This window comes from Battus philenor, unplaced genomic scaffold (assembly GCF_028537555.1).
Source record: "Battus philenor isolate CCGP_79_NKW_IND1 unplaced genomic scaffold, ilBatPhil1.0.hap1 SCAF_19, whole genome shotgun sequence".
In the NCBI taxonomy this organism is placed as follows: domain Eukaryota; kingdom Metazoa; phylum Arthropoda; class Insecta; order Lepidoptera; family Papilionidae; genus Battus; species Battus philenor.
This window is the reverse complement of record NW_027181681.1, coordinates 8,736,605-8,763,655: the sequence shown is the minus strand read 5'-3', so window position 1 is coordinate 8,763,655 and position 27,051 is coordinate 8,736,605. Positions and strand designations below refer to the sequence as shown.

Genomic DNA, 27,051 nt, shown 5'->3' with positions numbered 1-27,051 from the left:
GATTTAATGAAAAAAAAATTCGCGAGCTTATTGACTGAAAATGCATATGCATAATATAAAAATATAATAAAATTGACCACTAACAATACTTATACAAAAACCAATGTTAATGTATCCGTGTGTAAATATCATGAATCTACGATTTATTTAAATTAATATCACATAGTTTAAATTGATATTTGTTTAATAAATAAAAAGTAAAGTTAAATTTGTGATTATCGTCATTGACAGATTGGATTCATTTTATTAGAACAGAATAGAATATTTAAAAATATAGCATTCTTTCAGCCGCACTTTCAAAGGCAACAATTATTGCAATTATTTTTTATTTATCTTTATCATTGTCTTCTCTCAATTATGCATTTTTTCATAGATACACAATTTGTCGAAAATAGCATAGATGCTTTTCTTTGACTTTGGTATGTCATTTTCATTTAATTCTTATCACCATATCCATTATTTTGATTCTGTGACATTGACATTGGCATATGACACTATTGTATAAAGCTGTCCAAAACTGAATAATGCTACTGTTTTGGGCTTTATAAAGCTTTAAATTATTTATTAATATTATATAGACAAAGTCAAGGCGGGAGCATTAAATAAAGTAGTGTAGATACTCCATAATATTTAAAATTGATACTATGTAAACTGGTTACTTTTATAATTTATTATTTTTACTGATTTGTCGCCGAGTGGTCGATTATACATCTCCAATTTATTGGTGATTTTATTTTCAATTTTAGATAAAGTGGAAATATTCATAGATTTTTTATGAATTTAAAGACAGGTACGTTATTAAAGCTTAATAAATAAGTTAATGCTTAATTGTAAATACAAGTTCAAATAGTTATATTTAGTATTTTATGTATTTCACAGAAATAAACAGTATTGCCTGCAGTTTATTTTATTTATATTTTATTTTTCTAGGGATGAGGATTCAAGGGATGTAAATTTTAAGTCAATGGTATTAATAATATTAATAATTTTAAGTATTTATTATGAAAAAAGATATCAGTCTTATTAATTTTTGATATTCAGTCAAGATTATTTGAATCAAAGTTATTGCATGAGATGTAAAATAACTATTACATGAAGGGGTACTTCTGAAACATATTTTTACTTATAAAACAACTCTTGCTTTTTATGCTCATCTTTTTCCTACTATGACTAAATGGTATGGACAAAATTATATAAATTTTAATCAAGTCTTTTACAATTATTTTTGCTACATAAATGTTATTATTTTATCAATAAGAGTATATTAAAATAAAATGAATAAAACAACACTGCTTAAAAAGTTATTCAACAGACAAATCAAAAATTTGGTCTTTATTCAGGCCAATGTAACTAATGATTAAAATTTATTATGTATATGTTCTTACCCTGCCTTCTCTCCTTGCTATTTCCTCTGAAAAGATTAAAATTGAATCAGCTTTATAACATTCATCAACTTTCAATATTGCAGTCATATAATCTTAAAAATTTTAAGTAAATTTTCTTATATATTATAATAGTGTTTAGCATTTTTTTAGCTATATTTTAAAAAAAACAATATTTGTCTGATATACATAATTAAGGGCTTAAAATTGTTTATACATGATTTAAAACATTAATTAAATAGTATTTTTATTTTATGAAATGATATTGTGGGTACAAGTAAAGATTTGAAATAAACCAATCATGCACCTATTAGTGTTTTCAGAAAAGCATACATAAATATGTTAAGGTATGCTTGTAAAAAAATGTTTGATATATGTCTTTTGGATGAGATGAATAGGTGCCATATAAAAATGTGTTACAGGAAAACACTCAAATCTTATGCAATACTTAGGAACTGTGAAAATGTACTTTGTTGTAGTTTGTATTATTTCAGTTGATAAACATATGACTATGTTTATAATATATGGTAGTCATTTCTCAAAAATATTGTAGTTTTACAGGGAATTGACTTAAAAATTAATTCCACAGTAAAACACAATTATTAAACGGTAAATATTTATTCTCCATATATTTATCGACAAACAAGCACCTATTATTACATAATTTAAGTTTCAATTCAATGTTTTTACGAAACTGTACCTAAAAGACACTGTTTAACTGTTGAGCAAACAAAAAATTGCATAAACTGTGTATCGGGGGCGAATATTGATTAAGGGTTCGTGAGCTGCTCTTGTGTGCCCGCACCCCGCTCACAGACGGGGCGTTGCGCGCGCCTGTGTGCGTGTCTCTTCCCACGTGCCAACAACCGCGCCGGGACCTCCCGTGAACGAACCAATTATAAATGTAATGCGTAGCAAACTACAAACGTACTAACGTTCTCTTTAAACATAGTGTTAAAATGTTACGTTAAATTGAAATGTAGGCAATCGGTTCGCGACGATTCTCGGGGCAGCTAGAATGGCGCTGCGAAAATCAATAAACGTCGCAGCAGTGATCGAATATTTCGTACTCTGTTGGAAGTGGGTGTGATGTGGAGCCCCGTGGCCAAGTGCAGTGTAAGCTCGTGTTTTGTGTTCCAGTGACACCGACGCGTCAATAAGGCGTCGTGTTTCAGATGTTCAATCATAAGTTACCGACCGACTTTCCAATGCAAACCCTACGTAAGAAAACCAGCCCTTGCAAATGTGAGTGCTTATCGTTCTCGGCCTGAATCGCTTTTTATTTGACATTACTTTTATATTTATAATTTTACTATATTTACTGCGGTCATGCGGTGTTTTTTTAAGTAGCGCTAATTGTAAATTGAAATCACGTTAACGCATCCCGCTTTTTGGATTATATATTTGTGTATACTTTGCCTGTACATTTCTGTTATACTGCATGGTCCGGCTGTGACATTAACTAACCCGATGTCAAGTCACCCGTGCCCATTAGTCCTGATGCTAGAGTCATCATACTTAGTGAACCCTGGTGTTTTGGACAGAGGGTGTTTTGTGGACCTGTGGCAGAGGTGCAGTGGATCGTCACGGCGAGTTAATAATTCGGTTTGTACGAATAATGCAGGTGTGTCATTTCCAGCATCTCTTGCGGCAGTTCGGTGAGTATTCCGCGTTCATGTCGTACCTCTGCCGCTTCTCTATGCATCTCATGCTGTGAACACACTAGTGTAGTAACGTAATGTACTAAGTTTCACGCTTCGATGCTGGCATCCATCCATAATGTGACTTCATATGAACTCTGGCGTTGGGTCTGTATTACCTACACCTCCAAGTTTATCGTATTTAAATATGGTTTTATTGGAATGGAAAGAGATTTTATTAATGTTACTCGATGACTTAATTAAAATTGAATACAATTATCATTTTTCCAAATTAGTAAAACAGAAACTTGTACTAATCACTCTGCAAGTACGTACCTTTAAAATTTAGTCTCTATGTTAGTGTATTTCACATCAGTGTGCGAAATCATTTTACGTTAAACAAAAGAAATATTAGGAAAACGAGCCTCGATGATTTTTGTAGACTAGTAATTTATCATGACATCATCCTAGAAATCCAAGAGAGCTCTGGAAGACCTGACAACTTGATTCAAAGTTCAGAGTACTATACTAACCGCATGAAGAAAAGGTGAGGATCCCCCACTCTTGGAACACGCGTTTAGGGCCAAAAAAAAACAGTCTGGTGGACTTGAAAGTTTCAATGCCAGCATCGAAGTGTTAATAATAATTGTTTCGAGCTGATTTAACACGAGTTCTTCGTATTAACGTAGGAGTTGTTTTATTGTCTTTATTATATGCGAGTTTATCTCAATGATCCAGACATGACTTTTCGGTCGTTGACTTCTACATTCGTTGATCTATTCACCGGTGTTGCGATGGAGTCTGCCTGATAACAATGATAATAAGAATCACTTATAAATAAATCTTGTGGAGAAAAGGATAAAAATGTGATTTTGAGTTTTAACGTTATCACTTCTTTTTCCTCATGTAAGCAATAATATTACGGACGCGTACGTAATAAAAAATATAAACGAAAAAATATCTTTTACATATAATTTATTTAATAAGGGTTTAGGTTACATCATGTTTTTAAAGAGCAAATTTCATAAAATTGAAAAAATTGTCTTTGCGAATGAGTTATGGTATTGCTATGTAAATATGACAGTAAAAACAATAAAAAAACTCTATATTTTTAGATTTTGAACCTTTTTTAATGCGTCTGTTAGATGTCTATCAACTATTGCATATTCTGTACTTTCCTATTAACTAATTCTATATTATTTTCAATCAATATATTCTTATGTACTAATTAGGAGATAAAACTTTATATTGCGATGATGTAGCTTAAAATATTTACAATTAACCAGTGTGATTTTCATCTTTATAAATGGATGTGTCTTTTCTGTTGCACTCAATTTATTTTGCATTGAAATTTATACGAAACATATCGTTCGTTTTAACTGACTCGCGCGTGTTAATACATTATATGTGTCATTAAAGGCATGTTGATATTCAAAATGAAAATATTAAATAAATTTGTGTATGTTATTACATTAAATAAGAAATTGAATGTACGATTGATCGTCGGCAGCCTTTGGTTCTCAAAACAAAGGTCACAGTTGCTCATGTCAGGTATGAAATTGTCCCCGGGCTCAGGAGATACTGAATTTAAAAACAGGATATTCAATTAAACGAGCAATGATGCACCGTAAACAGGGACCAAAATAGGACAAATCGTGTTCACTTTTATTTCTCGCTTCGAACAGCTGTTACGTTGTCCATCTGATCAAAAAGCTCAATAGGAAAAGTATAATGACACCTAAAAAGGCCGAATCTAAATGCCTACTCGACAAAGGTACAGTATTAATTACATCTTCCTTGAATGTTAGTTCTTTGGCTTATTTCACTGCATTTAGAATGCTTGTTTGTTTACACACATATTTTTTTGTTTATCACGCCGTAGTCAAAGCGAAGTAAACATGAAACTTTACTGCGTTTAATATACTTTACATTATTTTATGTGTACATGCAGACAATTTGTCATCACATCAATGTGCCCTCGTGTTTTCCTGAAATATTATAAAACTAAAGGTTAGATCTTAAAGGCTATCAACTATTAATAATTCTGATTATGTCCCACCTATGTTCTCTAGGTAAAATATTGTGTGACGTCAAGAAAATTATTTATAAAATTGTAAACACTGTTGTCAATGTGCATTTGGGTTTAAAATTAGTGAATATATGAATGATGTAACGTTTTTGTCGCAGACAAGAACGAGCCGGGCCGCTTCCTCGGCGAAGGCGTGTCGTTCCGCGCAAAGCTTATCGGCGTGCTGGAAGTACCTGAAGCCCGAGGTGACAGGATGTGCCAAGAGGCGCTCGCCGACCTCAAGATGGCTATCCGTGCGGCGGGCGAACACAAGCAAAGGATTCAGGTGCACGTGGCCATTGACGGACTTCGTCTGCGCGATGATAAAACTGGGGTAAATTCAACGCATCTATTCTATATTCAAACATTTCTAACACTCGATGTATTTTGAGTCATTTAACGTTGTTAAACTTCCTTCTATAGCGCCGGTAAAGAGACTCGATTAACATATCTTATTTTTTTTTATTGACCATTGACGGTTTGTTTGCTTTTACAGCTGCGTCTTGGATCGGTTCGTTACATTACAGTAAAAGCAAACGTAGTACTTTGAAACATGTGTATGTCATGTAAAATCTCGATGCGGGAGTGCTCTTTCAAATTAAATATCTTAATAGTATAAATGTAAACTTAAATAATTATAAATAATCTAATATAAATACAATATCTAAAAGGCATAACGAAAAAATTAAAAGATAAATATTTTGAAACGGAGATGTTCATTGGTTTCAGATTTTTCGAATAGATCGCGGATTATTAATACGATTTTCACATGAAAGTACTGATCGAACAACAAGAATTTTTTCAGATTTTTTCACAAATCTTTGAATTGATTCAGATTTCACTACACAATTAGATAGAAACAATTGTCTCGCTTATGAATAAATGCCTGCAGTCATGCGTACATCTTACCTAACTTCGGGTTGAAAGCGCTGATATTACATATATTTTTTTATTTAATTACAAAATCATTAGTAATATTGCAATGCTATGAGATACACGTCGTGCTAGTTCCAATATTGTTGTGATCATGTGCATCTATTTATAAAAGGACATTCCACAAAAAAAAAAATAATATTTTGGTAAATAGGAGCACAAAATAACATACGAGTACATTGACACAACGTTTCAGTTTACAGAAGCAATACGTTATCGTCAAAAGATAAAAATATATATTACCTTGAATTTTCATTCCGTAACAAAGCAAGTTTCGATAAACAAAGATCGCAGTAAATTAACCCTGAGATCTCGCGTCAAGGAGAGAGGAAAACAAATACAAAGTCCGAGGCGTCACTTCCTCGCATTACATATCAATAAATATGGGGAGAAGCGAGGTTTGTTTACCTTTAATAACGATTTATACGCCAATATAAATCTTTTGATTTTTATTTACATGATATACAAGCTATTCTTTTTATAAAATCCATTCTTGGTCATTGTCTTTTCATAACTATAAGAGTTTTATTTTAAAAATAAATAAAACACCGAAACCTCATTGTCGGTGAAATTTCGTAACATCTGTTCTTACATGACCTCTGTTACAAGAAAAGAATATTCGTAACAAAACGTCTGAAGACTTATTATTCAAGAGATATCGTGATGAGTCAGCACAGAGGTGGGAATCTCATACCTGTAGATAGATACGTAAAATTCATTCCATGTATCAACGTGTTGGCATATTAAAGATTATACCAAAACTCTGGAGTCCAAAAAAATGTCTGTTTATTGTATATTTTATAATTTGAGCAGCTTGAATAGATACTATTAGTTTATTAACTATTGCTATGGTATTATTTCTTATGTACTTTATTATTTTGCTAAATTGAAAAGCACATTATCCTTCCACCCACAAGGAGGATAGATGAGCTTGTTAAGATGGACGGAATTCGCTGGATACAGGACGATTCCAACTGATCCTACTCGAAATCTATGGGAAGACAGTCCACCATTTGACGTCCTAAGACTGAAACAGTGATGATGGTGAATGGGAAGCTATGTTATACCACACACAGGAGATAAGAATCTTCTTTATTACCTAGGTAATAAAGAGGATTCTTATCTTATCATAATACACACATAGAACAGAACAGCAGTTCTGACGTGTGTTTCTAGACATATGCCATGACATGCTCTAGAACATGTTGGTGCGTGACCTCGAAACTGTCTAAACTACATTAACAAAGTTTGGCAATAAATAAATACTTAAGTTACTCGCTAACTACTTCGCTCGCGTGTCTTCAGCTTGTGAATAATTGTGTATACTAATTTATTGTTTGAATATCCAAGAACACACTTAAATATCCAAGACCTGGAAAATCGTGTGCAAAACATCTTTCCATTTACCACCTTGCCATATCAAGGTAAGGCTTACTTTGCAAGTTACCTGCGAATAACCATAATATGACGATTTTCATATTATTATTGTTTAGGTCTAAAGCATGTTCTCTCGGGTGCTTTGCAGTTAGTTACTCCTGTAGGATTCTTAGGCTATTCTAAGGCCGGTAGGTCTTTTGAGCCTACACTCCTTTAAGATTAACTTAGGTTACCTAAGATCATAGTAGCCTCCTAATCCGTTCGAATATCTAATGTAAACGCCGCATTTCACATAAATACATATCCCGTTACACAGATTTGTAGATGTGATGCGGAGTGAATGTAGAATAATCTTACTTGAGATTATCCATTGCGTGTCATTTGCAACAGATAATCTCTCGTAGGCACGATTTAACAAAAACATATATGTTCCGTCCACGATTTGCATGGATTTACTACTTCGATAATGCTTTATGTAGAATGGTGGTAATCTAACCATTAAGTACTGTGGCCATTACCAATTTAGATCACCGCGTCATCAACTTTGATCATCTTGAACAGTATACGAGTATTTTAGAACTCATGACTTTTCTCCCACCGATCTGGACTGGACTCTCGTTCTCTCTCTGACTAGTCTGATTGACATTCGAGTAAGTATGCGTACTTATGGCTCGGCGACGTTACTCCGGTTTTCGCACCCACCGGTCACCAAGTTCGATTTGAAATTTTGTTCGTAGCCATTCTCGGATATGTCTTAGTTGCACATTTGGTAACACGGCGTGCCGCATGCCGCCATATTGTAGCACGAACGACGCGTTCTAACAAGCAAAACGATTAAATATACTAAAAACTTAAACCTTTAAAACAAAATCATAGAATACTCATACGATAAGTTTTAAAATTTATAGCACTAAAAAATTTTATTTTTTAAACATCTGAATGAACTAATGTGTCGCCGATGTCGACAGTCGCAATGCTAAAGCCTGCGAACTTTACGCTCGAGATCTTTATATACACGAACGTCACTAGTGTTAGAAGAATACCGTGCAAACTGTGAAAACAAAAAAAGTTAATTTCAAAGTGACTATACCTCTGAAATGCTTCAAATTGTAGAGATTGTTTACAGTGTACAATATGACTATGTCTTCAGGATTCCTTGTACCACCACCCGGTGCACAAAATATCGTTTATCGCTCAAGACATGACGGACTCCCGGGCGTTCGGATACATCTTCGGTTCCCCGGACACGGGACACCGATTTTTCGGCATCAAGACTGACAAGGCTGCAAGCCAAGTAAGTCGTTACTAAGAAATTATTTACAACCAAAACCTTTTCATTCCAGATAGGGTGCATAAAAACATATGAGCGGCTATCAATTAGTTTGCACATAACTGACATTCAATGAATTTAATGTAAATTATTTTAGGTTACACTTGTACATGAGAATTCTGATACCCCTCCAAGTTTATTTCACCTTTAGTACTAATCTTTATTTACTGTGTATTATTTATCACAATGTTAATTTTAAACGTGTTAGTGTATAAATTCAGGTGTCAAATGTGGAAGGAAAAGATTACCAATAAGTTTGTATATATTTGTGATACAATATATCAATTTAGTTATTATACGAAATTTATTATTAATATGTCCGCACAGTTTATATAGCATATATTACTTTTGGCCACTGAGATTTAGGGGCATTTAATTTTTTTTTAAATAACTTTTTCAAGGTTTGTTTCTTAATGAACGTCTGTACGTCTTATTTTTTATTGTATACCGGAAGATTAAGAAAGACTTTCAATTGTCGCCACGTTTTACTAGTATTTCAGGTCTACATTTATTATCTGTAGTTTAAATGTAATTATTAAATATTTTTAAACTATACGTTAGCAAAAAATAGTTTGTTTATTTTATCTGTAGAAGAATAATTTTAATTTATTTTAACAATAAAAATAAATAACCTTAGTATGTGTCCTTTGTTGATGTCGGATCCAAAAAAAGTGGAAAGAAGGATATGGGGAAATGATGTAACTAAAACTAAAACACGTTCACTTTGTGTTGGCATATAATAGGCAAACATATTAGACTTCTAACATATTAGCTAGCTGTGTACACCTCTAGCTAGAATTATGCTACTTTATATCTAAACGTAAATGAATAAAACAGAAATGAATATTTATGGGCTGTCGTCATAATAATAGTAAAACAAAATGCGATGAATTTATTGTAAGTTAAATTAATTATAGCTAAGACTGTATACTTTTGTATCAGTGATAGAAGAATAAAGTAGTAGTAATAATTATGGAATTAGTACATAATTTTCGCTTCGGTCATACGTACAATACGATTACCGTTTGCAGGTAGTTATAGCAATGAGGGATTTGTTCCAAGTGGTGTTTGAGCTAAAGAAGAAAGAGGTGGAGATGGCAAAACAGCAACTAGAAGGCAAATCAATTACCAACAGTCTAGTCCGGCACAGCAGTACAGCCAACGAGGCGAAAGCCAAGGTAAGCTACAACTTATGTTTTATTATCTTATCAAATTCAAATTATCTTAATTAAAGTATGCATTTACATCCATTTAAGATACCACCGGTTCGGAATGCTGATCAGCTGAGTAGAGCCGACTAGAAACCTAAGTACTGCTCTTTTTAAAAGAAATTTAAAAATTTTGGATGTGTACATTAAAATATCAACCATGTAAATGAGTCAAAAAACCAAGTTCCACATATTTCAATCAACTAAAAACTCTTGAACTCTTTAATAAGATTTAATTTATAATATACTTTTAAATTAAGATTTAAAACACGTGGAGCTTTTGCAGACGAAATTTAGACGTTACTTGTTTATTTTTATTTCTTGTATTAATCACGTACCAGCCACTATCTACATAAGATTTTAAATTTTGACTCATAATTAATATATTGTTAAATACGTTTTGAGAAGCAACCGTTACAATACCAACGGCGATATGTAAATTTCACTACTATATGAATGTGTATTCTAAATACGAAACTTTCTAATGTAAGGCTTGGCCGTTAACTATTTTATAACTCATCTGATTTCGGTAGCAAAAGACATACTTTATTAGTAGAGTGAACACTCGCCGAGTTTAAATTTACGTTTTTAATTAATAATTTTCAAGTTTATTGATGAATTAATAAAGAATTAGTAAAGAAACTAAACTATGTAGTAATGCTGTATAAATTTTATTTAAGTGATATTCATTAAAAAGCTGAATACAAGAAGTAAAGCCTAGTCAATAATAGTGCCGGTCACACTATTTCCATAGCATCAAATTTCTCGATGATATCATATTTTGCATCGACAATCTATGCGGAGATATCGAATCGTTTCAGTTACATTGACCGCTGGCAAAAGAATGAGGTGACCTGAACACGCAAGCGCCGAGCGTTGTAACGATGACGTTAACGAAACGCTCAGCTGTGTAGTCGTACAGATGCGCCGCGATATCGGGTGTAGTATGACACTGGTTTACAGGAATTTGTTTGCACGGAACGGTGATGACCGTCAGTATAACATTAAACACCAAGCTATTGATGTGTAAATGTTTGGCGCCTGAGAAGTGAAGCCGGCACGTAATACGCGTATTGATTTACTGGCAAGATCGGGTACAGTGGCATAAGTAGCGGCAATGTCCAGGAAGCGTTTGCTGAATTCACCCAAGTTTTCATTTTTTGGCAGGGGCAAGGTGAGGACCGAAAATATATTCAATGGTCGACCAAAAAGTTCGTTTCTACAACTAATGCCTTGGAGTATGCGGTATTACATTATTTCATATTGAACGATTATTTTGATTACATTATGAAGATTGCTTTATAAAAGTAAATTTGATTTCTCCTAGATTCAATTTTGAAAAGATTTGATTTACCTAACTAATGAATTTCTCAGAAATTTGATCGATTCGTATTTCGATATCTAGGGGTTTATATACTGTTATCTTTATTCAAATCATTTTTGCACATTCTAGGTAACCAAATATTTAGAAGCGTTACAAAAACAGTGCTTATTTACTGTAACGATCATAATTTTTTGGTTCAATCATGAAATAAATATTAATAATTGTACTAAAAAGTTTATGTAAAATTAGTTTCGATTGATTAGTTTTTCAAGAGTTTTAGTTTATCGCTTTTACAATACAGCTTAACGAAACCAATGGCAACATGAGATAGTAAAATTATAGAAACTTTTCTTCAGAGTATAAATATCATCAAGCCATGGTGAAAGTTACAATCACTAATTAGTCTGTTTTTTTAACATGTTAATTTCACAAATTGCATTAAAACGACTTGCGCAGCGTTTTGCATAAACAAATGAATACATTCGTATTAACAATTCAATTATATTGTAATAGATTCTTCTCACTAAACAAGTGTCGTTGTTAGTCGTTAGTCCCGGAATGAGAGTGTACCTTGGTACCTTTTTTCCACGTGAAAATCGTACTTGGGACGCCACTTCGCTGCGGCGACAACGAAAGGGTTAGGCCGGAAACCTATCGGCTAAAACCCCACTGTCTTAGACGCCTTTTGTTAAAACTATAAGAACGCCTTTGCATACCACCGAAATTTCAACGGCGGAAATACCTTGATAGTTTGCCGGAACACAGTCCTTTGGCAGAATTTATTCGCCGAAAAAAAAAAACGAAAACTTATCAGATAGTAAGAAAAAGTTCATTTTGGTTTTAGTCAATTTTATTACTTATTAGATGTATTTTTATGGTTGTTTTATTGTGTACAAGAAAGTGCAAAGTGTATCGCTCGTATAATGTCATATAAAACCAAAAAAAAAAAAACTAAAAGAATGCAAATGTGAAGTGCATATTCATTTTTATTTTATTCAAATATTATTATTATTGTGAGTTTATTTATAAACTAACTGGATGTATGAACTTTATGTTACTGGAGCCTACACTTAAAGTTTTAACTTTATAGAGTTTATCGTCGGCGGGCGATTCGGGCGCGATGGCTAAGGGGTCTGAAAGCGGGCCGGAGGGTGGGGTTGCGGAGCTCGTCGATCTTGAACAAGAGTTGTGCTCCCTGAGGAGGGGCCTCACGCAAGTCGAGGGGCTAACGCCCTCTACAGACCCCTTCGGGGACTCGTTCCTAGCGCCTTCCCCGGTGAGTTGGAGATTCAAGTGTTAAATATGTGTAGGCACTAGATGAATACAAAGTTCGTATAACATTATGTGTGAGAAATGTTTTTTAATTACTTTCAATTGCTCTTTGGGTACCGCATAAGTGCATAAAACATTAAATTTGCCCCGACCGTTTTTTACTACGATTAATTTAAATATTCTTAGTGTATATATATATTCTTATTTCCACTGTCTTTTCTATTTTTTCTATAACAATTGTGTGTAATTTAAAAATTTGGCTTAAATATGCCAAAATGGAATAATTACTTAATTACATTTTATCTCTATTTATTTCTCACTCGTATCAATTTGTACGTTTTATTCACAAACTCCATTTATATTTCTGCTTACATCACATAATTTGATTTCTCTTTCTGGTTTCTGTTAAATGTCGATGTTAGCCCTGTGGGACTGTTACCGCTACGTCGGTCACACGGCTAACGTTTAAATTTCTTCTATCACTAGGTAGCTTGATCCTTTTTCCTACATTACTACTTTAGTTCACACATTGTGAACTTTATTCATAATTTTAAGCAGTCTAATACTTGTTCCGGCTTGTTACAATCCTTCGCACTTTTGTGCCTTATCTCGTTACTTCATTAGTTCTACTTTTACATTCTTTTTTCTACTACAATTTTCTATTCTACCTTAATTACCTTCCATCCATTTTACTGTCCTATTTCTTATTTCTACTCTTTATTTATTTGTCTGTTTTGTATTTTTTTAATAGTTTTATCTACTATTATATTTCTAAATTTCATTTTATATCGTTCGTCGTCTTCGATTTAGCCTTTTGACAACCACTGCAAGGCATAAACCCCCTCTAAGATATCTAAGGGGGATAATTATTATAGATAGATTAATCGCCACGATCTCCAAAAAACTTGTTTGTAAGCACTGGCAACCCTATGTAATAAATGCACAAAGTGTGAATTATTTAGGATTGTATCCCGAGAATAAAACCCCCGGTCTTCGATCGCAAGTCTCAGTCCCCTACGCTGGTCTACAGCTGCTCATTTTATATCCTATCATTAGTACAATAATGTATTTCTAAATTCAATCAATTTACTTTAGATTTTTGGTTTTGGTTTGATATTTATATGCTATAACAATATAATACTTTATAAATTTCTCACTTATTGCCTTATCTCTGAATAATTTCCACTCAGTTTTTCACCTTTTTTGTTAATATTATAAATTTTAATGACTCTCTCTTATCCATGTGGGATACTCCGTGATGACGTGCGCAACTGTTACTTCCTTTGCGGTGTCACACAGGCATACCGGACTATCTTTGCACTTGAAGAACTTGGGGGAATTCTTCTTTTTAAATCAGCACCTGCGCTCACCAAATCTCAAATCACTTGAAGGGTTTATTAAATTTTCATTTTATATTATTTCAGAAGGGTCTCTTGCCACCTCCGCCAGGCGCCGCGACTCGTGGTCGAAGCACTCCCGCAAGGACAGCCTTCAGCCCCAACAAACCTTCCACGCTGTCCTTCGACCTCAGCGCGGTCGCCGGCGACTTCGAACCCAAGCCTGCACCGCTAGTGGACAACCTACCAGAACCACCAGTAAGTAAATATCTTTCAAATCTGTATTAGTGTTAAGTGTAATTTTTAAAGGAATAAATATTCACAAAATATATTCTATGAAATTCAAATTTATGTAATTTATTTATCTGATTATATTATTTTATAAGAGTTTAATAATATGTGTTTTCGTAAATGAAAACTTTTTTACGGTTGTATTTATATATGTCAAATTTAAAACAAGTTTTTCGTTACAAAGCGTATTCCTTATTTAGTACAATTTATTACTAAATGTCCTTGTTAAAACTAGGATGTCACGTCAAAACCAAAAACAACTTGTACTACCTTCTTTCAACTTTAATTTATAGTTTAGATGTCGAAAAGTCGTGTCTGCAAAAACAAAGTTTGTTTTGTAGCTATAAAGTACATCCCAAACCTTCATTAATTTTAAGGTTGTCTGTGTTTGAATTTTCAATTCCAAATTAGTTTCTCCAATGTTCATTTTAACTAGAGCTCAGAAATTTAACAAGTTTTATATGAAAATCAAATATATCAATTCAAGTGATCAATTTTATTTTTAGCATAGGAATACGTTTTCTAATATAAAACAGGTTTTAACTGCGACATATACAGTACAAATATGTATTTTTATTTTGCGTGTATATTTATTCCTGCGATTTGCAAGTTCTATGAATGTTGTTTGTCGTCAGCATGATATGTCATAAGTGAAGTTGTCAGTATTTCAGTTCGTCGCTTCTCTCGATGCTCAGTGTTCACTTCGCGTCAAGTTACATTTTTCCTTGCATTAGAATAACAATTGCAACAATCTGTGCTTTCTGTAGTGTGTGCGAATGACTGTCAAGCGTTTATTATTGTAAACGGCGCCTCCCCAAAGCATGCCCGTGTTGCGCGGTTAGTAGAACCGCCGACGCCCGTCTCCCCGTCCCGCGGCCAGCGTCTGGGACGTTGAGTGTTGTCATGAAACTACCTGTGTTACAGGTGAGCCAGCCCGCGACGACGGCTACGTCGATCACTTACGACGTATTCACGGAACTAGACCCTCTCGGCACCGGCCGGAGTAAACCTTACGTTGACAAAAAACTCTTCTTTCAGGAGCTCAAAAATCCGCCAAAGAAAGTGCTCAAAGACCTCCTACCGTCGCAATCGCTACTATCCGATATAGTGCCGGTGGCCGACGCCAAAGCCGACGACGGCCGAGGGTACGGCACCACGACGATGACGTCACTCACGCGGCACTCTGGCGGTTCCGTCGCCATTGCGAAGCCGAACCAACCGGCCATGTACGGCGGAGGCTTTTTCGCTTCAGACCCATTCGCGGAGACCGATCCCTTTGATAACACAGACCCCTTTTCGGACACTTTCAAGGACGATCCGTTTACAAGCATGCACGACTTTCCGAAGCCGAGCCTTTTGCGGATGGACGACGCGAAACCGAAATTGAGCAAAGAACTCGCTTTAGACAAAGCGGACTTGAGTGACAGCGGACAGAACGTGTTCAACGGACCGCTGCAGGTGTCGCTGCCGCCCGAGCCCGCGCCCAAGTCGCCGCGCCTGCAGAGACAAGTGAGTGTTTTTTATAGGATTTTTACTTTATGTAAAAAATAAAAGGTTAAAGATCCAGTAGCCACATTTATGTCGACAATGGTGTTCTTTTTACATAGCATTATAATAATCGACAAAAAATAATACCAACAATTGCCTAGTTCCTTGAATAGGCATCAATTCGTTACTTTGACTCTGCCACTCAACTCACAGATTCATTGATTTGTAGGTATCGCCATCTACAATATGATAACATAGGGTTCATTTAAACACTGCACCGTCCGAAAACCGAGACACGTACTCGAGGTTTCAGACGTCGCGGGTCTATAAGACGAGCTACGAAAACAACACACCGTCATCACCGCCATTCGATAACCAGCCTGTCATCACAGCGGACGCCAACTCCCGATTATACTAGATAGAAGCGTTGTGCCAGTGCTAATGCTTTTTGAAGTGTTAGTAATGATATTAGCCCTTTTAGGGCGTCGTCAGGAACGTTAAGCGGGTATTATTGATGATTGAGCTTAGTCAGTCCATGGAAGGTTCACCGAAGCGATCTCCGAGCTCCGCGGTCTCCCAATTCAGTAAAATAGTATGTACGATACGAGCTTCGCTACTTAAAAAAAGGTTTTAGGCTACCTCAAACTCGCGGAATCTGCAGATGCCATTTAGGCAGCAGTGAGAGTGGTCCTATCATAAAAAAGTCATAAAAAACAGTATTTAATTTTTTATTAATACTGGTCAATTGGTCAGCAATATGATCATTATCATAATCAGGCCCATCTGTCAGCTATGTAACTTAAATCTTTATTTTTTAATGTCCCCTTACCAAGTAATCACTTTGAAATATGTTATAATAATTTATTTTGTTTTTTACACATGAGACAGAAAAAGTCTGCAGAGAGACAAATTGTGAACAATAATTCATTATAATATGTAATAAAATAAACAGAATTTTTTAAACGGTTTTTCTACTAAATAGCGATATTTATTATTTCTGAAATTAATAATTTATGTTTTACTATATTATATTTTACTGTATACCATACATGAATTGACAGCGAAAGAGCGATGCATTAACACCTTTAAAGCTTACACTAACAGTCTATTCGAACAAAGAATATTTTGATTTTGATTAAAAAAAATTGTTTACCGGTTTTACGAAAATAATCGCCGCAGATGACAGACACGAATACGATACGTCAGCGCCCTCAGCCGAGCTCGAAGCTGAATTCCGAAAGTGCTTCTCCACCACCGCCTCTGCCTCCGAAGAAGTTTGGCGAGATCTGTTTGAGCCGGCCACCGCCGAGGCCGCCGCATGATAACGAGCCCGAAGTCGAAGACACCTCAGAATCTGGGCCTCCACTGCCCAGACCTGCCAGAAAAAGGGAACCACTGGTACGTAAATAACATTTAACAGTTTTTTTTTAAGGAAAAAAAAACAATATGACGACCTCTTCTTTTTAACAGTTAAAAATATTATTTGTCATAAATAAATATTTTTTATAACGTGTTCCCCCGATGTTCAGGAACATTGTTGCCTGCAAATCCCAGCGTAGTGGCAATAAGTATATGTAAAACTGTCCTAACTATTATGACTATTGTAATAATTTATGTAGCATATATTTACAAGAACAATATATATATGTACCAGATTGTATTAAATTACTTATTTATTTATGTATCCATTATTAAGTATTGATTCGACAAAAAGCAATGTTAATTATAAAACACAATTTCTATCGATTCATTTAGTTGTTGCAGGCGGTTTGTCAGGCGGCATTGTTGGGTAAAGATTGAAATAAGAAATGTCGTTGCTTACAGGCTGACCGCAGCACCAAGCCGCGACTGTCGTCAGTTGCGACCAACAGCAGCGAAGACGAATACCTGACGCCCGCACCACCGCCGCTGCCTTCCGCGCGCCGCTTCGACATCACGCTCAGCCAACTCCTCACCTGCAGTATGGACGAACTGGCCACGAGGTCCGGACTTATTCGTATACTAATATTTCTATCCCCAATACGTTTCACAAACATAATGAACGCCTACCTCAACTGCCTTGCAGATGGAATTCACAATGTATCCACATCGACAATTATCGTAAAAAAATTTTTAAAAACTCAGCTAAGTAATTACTACGTTGTACATCAATTATATGAATAAATAAATGTATAAAAAAATTCCGTTCATTATTAGCCGATTTCTGTCTGGGGGAAGGAATATTTCAATTAAATTTCAAGTCTTCAAGTCTTCAAGTCTCATTGTTCAAAAGATATCGTACTGCGTGACGTCTACAGCTGGAAGTAACCTGCTCATTAATTTCCAAGACCCATTGAAAGAGTTTTGTTCATCTTGTGTGTAACGCCTGAAGAACTTTATGTCCTCGGCGGCTTTCTGTGTTTGCACGCTATGTGGACTCCCACTGCCACTTGTACATCCGCTGGACAAAATCCGTTACTTTCATATTTTTTTGGATCCTCACATATTTTTTTATATATTTTTACATATTCAATCTGTTACATTAGTTTTATTTTAGCGGTTTCGATTTCTTAGAGAAACACCAAGTATAGTTTTTTATGTCACTCGCAATGTGACTTACTTTTTTGCATGTTTAATAAATTCTATAATAATTAATATTATATCAAAACAAACCAAATTGCAGGTTACGGGTGCCAGCTACCACTCTATCTTCAATGACTCTACCACAACTAACTGAATATCTCCGGTCATATTTAGCTGCAGATAATGAAAGAGCAGTGAGTATATTTCGTTTATACATCCTTTCTGTTACCGGAAGGCATAAAATATGTATTTATATTATGTATATTACAACTTCATAATAATTTTTATAATTTCAATATTCGAAAAATATTTACTCTGCTTCCTTTCATTATCATAACATCAGACATAGGACGTCCACAACTGGGCAATAAGCCTTTCTCATGGATTTCCAATAGAACCAGTAAGAAGTGACTTTGTTAGTTTGTTAGGTATAATAATTACTTATTACGATAAGTCATCTATCAATAAATTTCCTTATTATAATTTTAATTCTCGTATTTATGTAATTGATAATTAGATTAAATAAAAATGTATTGTATTATAATTTCAGCACATTCACGTGGAACCTTCTACGCGATCGGAGAAAGAGAAGCTAATTCTACCGCCACCGGCGACATTAACAGATAAACCAGTTCTAACCCTGACTTCAATATCCACAGAGTTTAAACCGCAGTTCGAAGATAATTTTGCACCGTCGGACTCAAACGAGACATTCGTTGCTAATTTCGATGATTTCGAAAAGAAAGCAAACCCATCATACGACAGATACGCTGTATTCAGAGAAATACAGGCTCAAGAACTCAAAGCTAAATCTATTTTAGACCCCATCGGCAACGAAACGAAAACTGAAACTGATGGCAAAGAGGAAACAACCGCCGTTGACGATTTATTACAGACCGATCCTGAATTAGATGAGACCAAGAAAGAGCTCACACGCAGTCCGCTAAAAACGCTCGACGAATTGACTTTGGATTCCTTCAACATGTTCAGAAAATCAGTCAGTCCCAAACCAACGATTGATGCGAAAATAGAAGATATTAAAACGGTCATGAAGAACTTGCAAATCAATGACAAAGTGGGACGAAGTGTCTCGCCGCGAGACAACGGCGCCTCGGACGCCAAAACAGACGACGCCAACGACAGATACGCGGCATTGCGTGATATAACAATAACAGAACCACCTCAAGACGAGTTTGAATCGATCCCTCCAGAAGTTCCGAAAGAACGAAAGAAATCTGACGAAAAGTCCGACGGTTTCGACAATTCAGATTTTTTCGATTGTATCGATAATACTTCTCTGTCATTCACACACGTGGAAGATGCGTTTAGGAAGAGTCCGGTAGTAAAGGAAAAGGACGAAGAGAAAAAAATTGTTGAGAAGAAAGAGTCGCCTGTGGAAACTATTCCGGTTAGTGAAACACAGCCCTCCGCGCGACTTTCTACGGGCTCGATCAGTGACGTTGTTAGCGGGTCCTCCCCAGATACAAAAGGTACTACTTTTTTTTCATACTCACTCCAACTAACCGCGTATCTAAGCCTTTTGTGATATTTTTTTATTGTGATGAATCAGTACATGTGGTGGAAATATTTACATACAGGGTGATAGGTTATAGGTGTAAAAGCTTGAAAGGGTGAATGTATGTCTCATCTACCAAAAAGCTTTAAAAGTTTTATACTTATTTTCAATCACCTGTATAAAATGACAACTGGATTATTTTGAATTAATATATTTTTTCTTTTTGTGAAAGGCCAATTACTTCTTGCAAGACAAAAACTGCAGGGTCAGAGAGTAATCGATAATTAATTTTAATACATAAGAATTTGAATTTTAAAAATATTTTTATGCTGTATTAAAGTTACGTTATTTTTTTATTTCTGAAGCCCTTAATTTTTTTTTGTTTATCATGTTCCATTAATTGACAGCAAATGAGCGATGCATTTACCCCTTCAAAACTTATTATAACCAATCCACCTGAATACATGACATTAATAGATAAATATATGCCAATAAAAATGTTTAATAGCATATGTTAAAAATTCCATAGTATATAGTATAAGTCTAATATAGTATAAGTATACTATAAATAATAAGAAGAAATCTCATTTGTAATATTTTTTTAATATTAGCAGATAAGTGCGCAAGTGTTCGTGGAGTGTCGGTGCCGTCGGCGGTGTCGGTGGTGTCGGCGCCTGCAGGCGGACGCACCAGCAGTCGCTGGGCCGTACTAGGCGGCGCGGGTGCTTCGCCCTGGTCCTCTGACTCGCGGGACTCAGAGCCGCACACACGCACGCGTCGCCGGCACCACCCTGACACGCGGACTCACATTGGTACATTGCACAACACAAGTCCTTATTCCTACCATTTCTACCGTTCATATTATTACTACACATTCTATGATTCCTACTTATTCTACCATTCTTATTATTGCTAATAACATCATCATCATACACGTAAGATGTCCACAGCAAGACATAGGCCTTCTCTACAGATTTCCAATAGAAATTACTCGTTTATTTATTCTTATGTAAGTAAAAACTTAAATAACTCGATGACATGTTTTTCTGGTGGTTTTTTTTTATAAATAAATGATGTTGATATTTGTTATAGTGCAAACGTCATCGTCGTCACGTGACGTGTCGCCGTGGGACGAAGAACCACCTCCCGTAGCTCGGTTGCAGCGGCCCGGCTCCAAACATCGCGACAGGGACTCGAGGTACGAGCGTTACTCTTACTCTTTCTCTGTTCTTTACTTTTGGGACCGTCAATTAAATACATACGCTCGCGAAGGCGGTAGGATCGTTTTGTGTGACAAGGGAGAAAACGTGAAAATCATTAAGATATTTCACTGTCGGTTATAAATATTTCAGAATATTATATATACATTTTTGGTATAAAATTTTTTTTATTTTTATAATGATTTCTTTAAAAAAATAATTTTTTTTCTATGATTAACCTGAAATGATTATATTTATCTACAAAAGCTGAGATTGGGGCCTCATGTGAATATTTTTTTCAGGGAGGCGTCTAGCTTTTGTGGCGTAATATTTCCAAGGATGGTCGCAAAGAATGCAACCATTATCGCATTTCTTATGTTTCATTTTACGTTCGGAGAAGATATGTCTTTCCGTCGTCTACTTTGTGCACATAAAAAAATATTTAAATATGCAACAGCTTATTCGCTTTGTGTAACTTTTGTATAAATTCTATATATAATTATGTTGTTAAATCTTCTTAGATTTCTATAAAATAATTTAGTTTTTAGCTGCAATTGCAATGTCTATAAAAAGTTATTAAAACTCTTCGTAATAGGTCAAGTGTCGTATATTTACTGGCAACTTCTTCCATGTAAATCATAAATGGTATGTATTTGTTTTATTAGGCAAAATTCATCTGGCTCTCGAGAATGCCTGGACTCGGGCAGTGGACGCGAGAAAGAGAAATCGCGTGACAAACGTGAGAAAGTGAGAGAAAGGGAAGTTGGTAGAGATAGTAGAGACCCTGCTAGAGACAGACGAGATTCTGGCAGCGGGAGGGACCGGCGCGATGTCAGCAAAGAGCGCGATCACAGAGACCATAGAAGGGACCGCAGAAGTAGAGAAAGAGACAGCACTTGGGATAGAAACAGAACTTATAGTAGAGAAAGAGATTACAGGGACTCGCGGAGTAGAGAACGACTTCCGAAGGATTATAGAGAGAAAGAAAGGGACAGACACAGGAAAGCACGTCATTCCTACGACGAAGACGAAGAGTAAGTTACCAAGTTATATTTGATGAAGTAACATTATTGAATTAAATTCAGGGTAATTTTTTTTTTTCTGAAATAACTGGAATATACATCGCAGTATATATGAATTCAATTTAAACTATTATCACCATTTTATTTATTTATTCTGTCAATTTTCTGTAATTATTAAAAAAGTTCAAGAAACTCAATTTTAATTTTCTTTCATACTTGTTGTGGTCGTGTTAGTTACAGCGACGGCTGCGGGTCGGGCCGCTCGTCGCCGCGGGATCGATGGCCCGAGCAGCGATGGCGAAGAGATGGTAATCATACTCTTTTAAATAGTTTTAGATATCATCATCATTGTTTAGCCATACGATGTCCATTGGTGGACGTAGGCTTCCACCTAGATTGCCAACTAGACCGGGTGAAGGTGTCTTTATTTTTACTCTTTAATACACTGTTGGAGATAGGCCTCCTGTAGATTTCCATGGCCTGCTTCCAGCGTTCCAGGTCATCTGTCTACCTTGTACTTGATTACGCATGCCGGTCTGTTCTCCAAAACCTTAAGGCCCCAGCGCCTACTTGTTCTGCACGGTATACAGCCTGCCACTGTCACTGACTAATGCACTAAACCATGTCGCTTATTTTCGTTCGTCTGGATATCGAACAAAAATCCTAAGCATAACCCTCACCAAAGCTCGCATTAAACAATTATGAATTTACTAAACAGTTAAAAACCAACTTTTTGTGCCGTAATTCATCACTGTTTACACACATTATTCCTAGACTATCACAAATATTCACAACTATAAAAAATACACAAATGTCCTCAAGAGACGTGTGTCCGATATTCTCGATTAAGTTTAACTAACTGTCAAACCCAAAATATTTTTTATTTCGTCAAGATTATAGGCATATTAAACTGGTAGTATAATAAAATAGTTACTCTTAAACAATAAATTTTACTACTAACAAATAATTTTGATTGTTAGAGAGGATTTACGGTTCGCTGGGGTGGCGCGAGACCAGACGACGACAGGAGATGAGGCAGAACGAAGATCCGAACGAACGAAGGTAAGTTTTATATACATTTAACAAAAATAAAAAGAGCCAGCACCGTCATTTTAGTCTAAGAAGTAAAAAATCATTTCTAACACCCAGTTGTCGTTTCAAAATCCTTCAAGTAATTTAAATTTAGGAAAAAAAATTAAAGCTTAAAGAAATTATTGATAAACAAAGCATGTTATAGTATTAATGATAATACAGGAGATAATGGATGACCACGAGACAAGATTAAAATATTGGCGAGCGTTTGAACTGTATAAACGAATTAAATAAATTAAAATGGCGGTGTTAATTCAATTATGATTTTATAAAACTAGGTAACAGTAAAACACTGACAGAACCAAGAACAAGCAAAACTGCCTCGCGACACAAACTGTCAATATAAAATGTATAAAAAACAAAAATATAAAGGGGTTTTAAATGACCCAGTATATTATCGGGGTAAAATATTAACTATCGAATTTTCGACAGGTTCTTCGCAATAGAAATAACATTTCGAACATGGCATGTGTTGCTAAAATTTCAACCAAAAATACTTTGAACAAATATGTACTTAAATATGAAGAATATCAATGTCTTGACTTAACAAATGATGCTAAGCCTATTCGAATGAATAAACTTTTGTTTCATTGTCAGGACTTCTTTTAATCGACTCTGTGTTTGGCACTAATCGATTTAACATAACTCCTGAAGATGCCTCATGGAGGGGTGAAATGAATGTTAACGGTGGCAGTTGTGTAATTTGCATTGTTTGCCGCATACGCATTTAACACCGGGCTGGCGGGCGGTGCACTTTGTTGTACGACTACCACTGCATGTGCGGAAGTGGCTAAATATTGGTCCTTTTCTTACTTCTTTTAATCGTTCTAGATATGGATCAACGTTAGGCTGGCCAGGACGTCGGCCGGCGGCGAGTGGGTCACGCCGAGATCCAGAACGTGACTCGGGTCGTGACTCGCGTGACGCGGGTCGCGACTCAGGCCGTGACTCACGTGACTCCGGTCGTGACTCAGGCCGCGACTCTCGGCGCCGCATCCGCCGCGAGGAGCGTCCCCGTCGGGACTACCGCTTCTCGAATGACTTCTCGCCCAGAGAACGCGAACACACTTCGCCTTTCGAAAACGACTTCCAAGACACGCCCACTCCCAGCGCGAAGAAGAGAACTCCTTATTCGACTTTAGAAGGAGCGAGGTGGGTTCAGTATTATAATACCGGTAATTTGGGTACGGACGTGTCTAAAAATCATACCCATTGAAATCCGAAATTAAAAATGTAACGAGAAAATATTATCCAATAATCTTTATGTATAAAATGCATGTATGTCTGTGGGTATGTACTCGATAGATTTAAAAACTATACATTCAATTGCTGTAACACGCAGGTAAATTATTAGATATTTTCGGGAAGGTTTTTGAATAATTTAGTTTTTATTATAAGTTTTATATTTACGGTATCAAAATTGTCTTTTTATTCAGATTATTATTTAGATACATAACGCAGTATCGCGCAATTGAGTACACCTAATATTGAATATAAATAGATTTTATAACACGAAAATTAAGTATAAAAATTCATATAGCTAAACATGATCTCTTTATTGACCGGTCCATTGTTTGCAGAAACCAACTCTTTAAGTATGTAAGGCAGTGTCATTTTTGTCCGTGATTAATCTTTTTTTCAATCAAATAACTTTTTTCCTAGTTAATGATTTAAAATCATTAAGGTTAAAGTTTACAGTTTCGGCATGTATTAAACTTTTAATTGTATTTATTAAAATTAGCAACTCTTTGGTGGGCAACCGTACGGTATCACAATACACTCCAATGTATGTATAATGTCTATAATTGTCATGAAATAAATTTAAATTTTCTAAATATCCTATTATAGTGTACATACCGTCTGAGTTTGTTGTCGTTTCTCAGATCAGGGGCGTTCAATCGGATTCTAGTTTCTATCAAATGTGCTCTTATGGCAGATTTGCACATTGCAAGTTACACTCGTAGTACACGAATGCTCACGTTAAATGATTGCTTTGTAAATTATTACAGGTTCGCCTTTGACCCAGAGGAAACAACTGCGTCGCCAATATCGGCGAGCAGTGCCCGCGCCAGAGACGGCGACTCGCCAGCGACGCGGTTCCGATTCGATTCCGATTCGATATCGCCGCGGTCAATGTTCGAAGACGACTTCACCACCATCTCAACACCCAGAGGCCGAACTGCTTCCATCGCCGAGGAGGACGAAGGCGACGTGCCGCCGTTACGTTCTAAACCACCGACGCAATCCCACCGGGATATAAAGAAATCTGAATCTGTGAATATATTCACGCGAGAATCCGATCCGTTTGAAGGAGACGCTTTTTTCGCCTGCACTGGATCGGATCGCGTTGCGAGACGTGAAAATTGGCCCGGAGACTTCCAAGGATTTGATAACGCATGAGCCGTCCGGGCAGTTCGCTCCGTTTCTCTCTGTATGATATAATCAAATGTACTCTGAGCGCCATTTGCAATTGTAAAGTAGAATCAACATCGGAGTGGTCTTCACTTAAAAATCATATATATTCAATTTAACGCTTTCATCGTACGCAAATCATACATTAGGTGTAAGTTGATGTTTAAGACGGTTATAAAAACACATAGTTTTACAATATAAATGCGCTTTCATAGTATTCATGGTCAAATTGTTTTATTTAGATGAACTTTTGGATCTCATTAACCAGTATTTATATGTGTGGAAAATTATTGCGTACGACGATATTATATATAGAGGGAGTCTTATATTTGTTAATGTTAATTTATTAATAAATTCAAAGCTGAATAAAATAGCGAATAATATTCATTATGTAATAACTTCTCAAAATACCATTTTAAGTAGGATTTTAAAAACGCATTTTTGTTATATTTGAAGCATATTATTTTGTTTAAAAAAACATCAGATATCGAATATTCGGATGTATATTTATCTTACGTCATTTTAGCTAACCAAAAAACTGTACAAACTATTTTTCGACAAATTATAATACCTGCTGGTGTGCAGGAAAAGTTTGTCTTTAGTCATTCCCATTCCGAGAATTGTTCCACACTGAAGTTTGTATTGTTTAGGTAGATATTCATCCAAACATTCGATATATAAGCATTACTTAAATAACTGTACTAATTTTAAGTATTTTTAAATATTAATTAATATTTAAACTTGCTTCTTTTACTCGTTAACATTTAGCTTTGTGTTATGTGTTAACACTTCAGAATCATATTTGAAGTTATATGGAAACAGCCAAGATACTTGCAGCTATTTATTAAGAAACAAACTATTACTCTAGCCTTATTTACCTTAGTGTTACCTATTGCACTGGGGCATATAAGAATTTGAACATTTGCCAACCAAGTTTGTATATGCCTTTGGATACAACCTGTGATATATAAAAACAACGCCCTTTAATATTTTTAATTTTGCTTTGTAGTGTGTGATTTTGTATTTATAATTTTAGACCGAAATTTAATACAGTTGGAGCTGTAAATGTTTCGTATAGTTTTTCTTATTTATTTTTAGAATTATACTGTTTTTACGATACTAGTCCATGATAAAAAGGTTACAATGTTTTTGTGCCTTTTTTAAAATCATTATGCCAGGTTCCAAATAAAAAAAATATGTTGTCTACATATGTGACCATAAAATAAATCAAACGAAATATATATTCTGAAAATGTTTCTTGTGAGTTAATGATTGAATGTGTATTGTATAAAAATCGTATATTGACGTAATTGAATAATAACTAAACTAACATTTATTTCCTTGCAGACATTGTTTTATTAAATGATTTCATGTAAACAAAAAGCTAACAGTCATTAACTATCATTCAATATATTTTAAGTGATAATAATGAAATCTTGACTAAAACGTTAATTTTACTGATCTACAGCAATATTGACTAGAGTTAAGGCACAAATTTGTTTTTGTAGAAATCTATGTTATTGTGATTGTAAATAATTTGCCGGGGTTAACTATGGCTTTGTAAATATTGTCAACATGGTGTATACTTCATAAAATCA

At 35.3% G+C, this 27,051-nt stretch overlaps 1 protein-coding gene across 6 annotated transcripts; it reads left to right on the top strand.

Annotated features, from left to right (window-relative positions):
• The first annotated feature begins 703 nt into the window (after positions 1 to 703).
• Positions 704 to 25,763, top strand: Dab (DAB adaptor protein). Of its 6 annotated transcripts, none has more exons than XM_068763966.1 (19): positions 704 to 790; positions 2,523 to 2,627; positions 5,210 to 5,424; positions 8,551 to 8,694; positions 9,762 to 9,908; positions 12,353 to 12,538; positions 13,959 to 14,129; positions 15,087 to 15,671; positions 16,830 to 17,048; positions 17,475 to 17,632; positions 18,313 to 18,406; positions 18,763 to 19,702; positions 20,340 to 20,540; positions 20,821 to 20,926; positions 21,593 to 21,961; positions 22,184 to 22,257; positions 22,930 to 23,011; positions 23,873 to 24,193; positions 25,051 to 25,763. In XM_068763966.1, the coding sequence occupies exons 2-19, from the start codon at positions 2,558 to 2,560 to the stop codon at positions 25,439 to 25,441; spliced, it is 4,473 nt and encodes a 1,490-aa protein (XP_068620067.1). In that variant the 5' UTR covers positions 704 to 790; positions 2,523 to 2,557; the 3' UTR covers positions 25,442 to 25,763. The 6 variants fall into 6 exon arrangements, with proteins under 6 accessions (XP_068620067.1, XP_068620069.1, XP_068620072.1 ...); XM_068763968.1 differs by lacking the exon at positions 704 to 790 and adding an exon at positions 2,927 to 3,040 and having other exon boundaries at positions 2,108 to 2,627; XM_068763971.1 differs by lacking the exon at positions 704 to 790 and having other exon boundaries at positions 2,108 to 2,627; positions 15,474 to 15,671.
• The last annotated feature ends 1,288 nt before the right edge of the window (positions 25,764 to 27,051 follow it).

Coding starts and splice junctions, on each gene's coding strand:
- Dab (XM_068763966.1), top strand. CDS start 2,558: ATGTTCAATCATAAGTTACCGACCGACTTTCCAATGCAAACCCTACGT. Junction 9,909..12,352: donor CCAACGAGGCGAAAGCCAAG/GTAAGCTACAAC, acceptor TTAACTTTATAG/AGTTTATCGTCGGCGGGCGA. Junction 17,049..17,474: donor CCAGAAAAAGGGAACCACTG/GTACGTAAATAA, acceptor CGTTGCTTACAG/GCTGACCGCAGCACCAAGCC.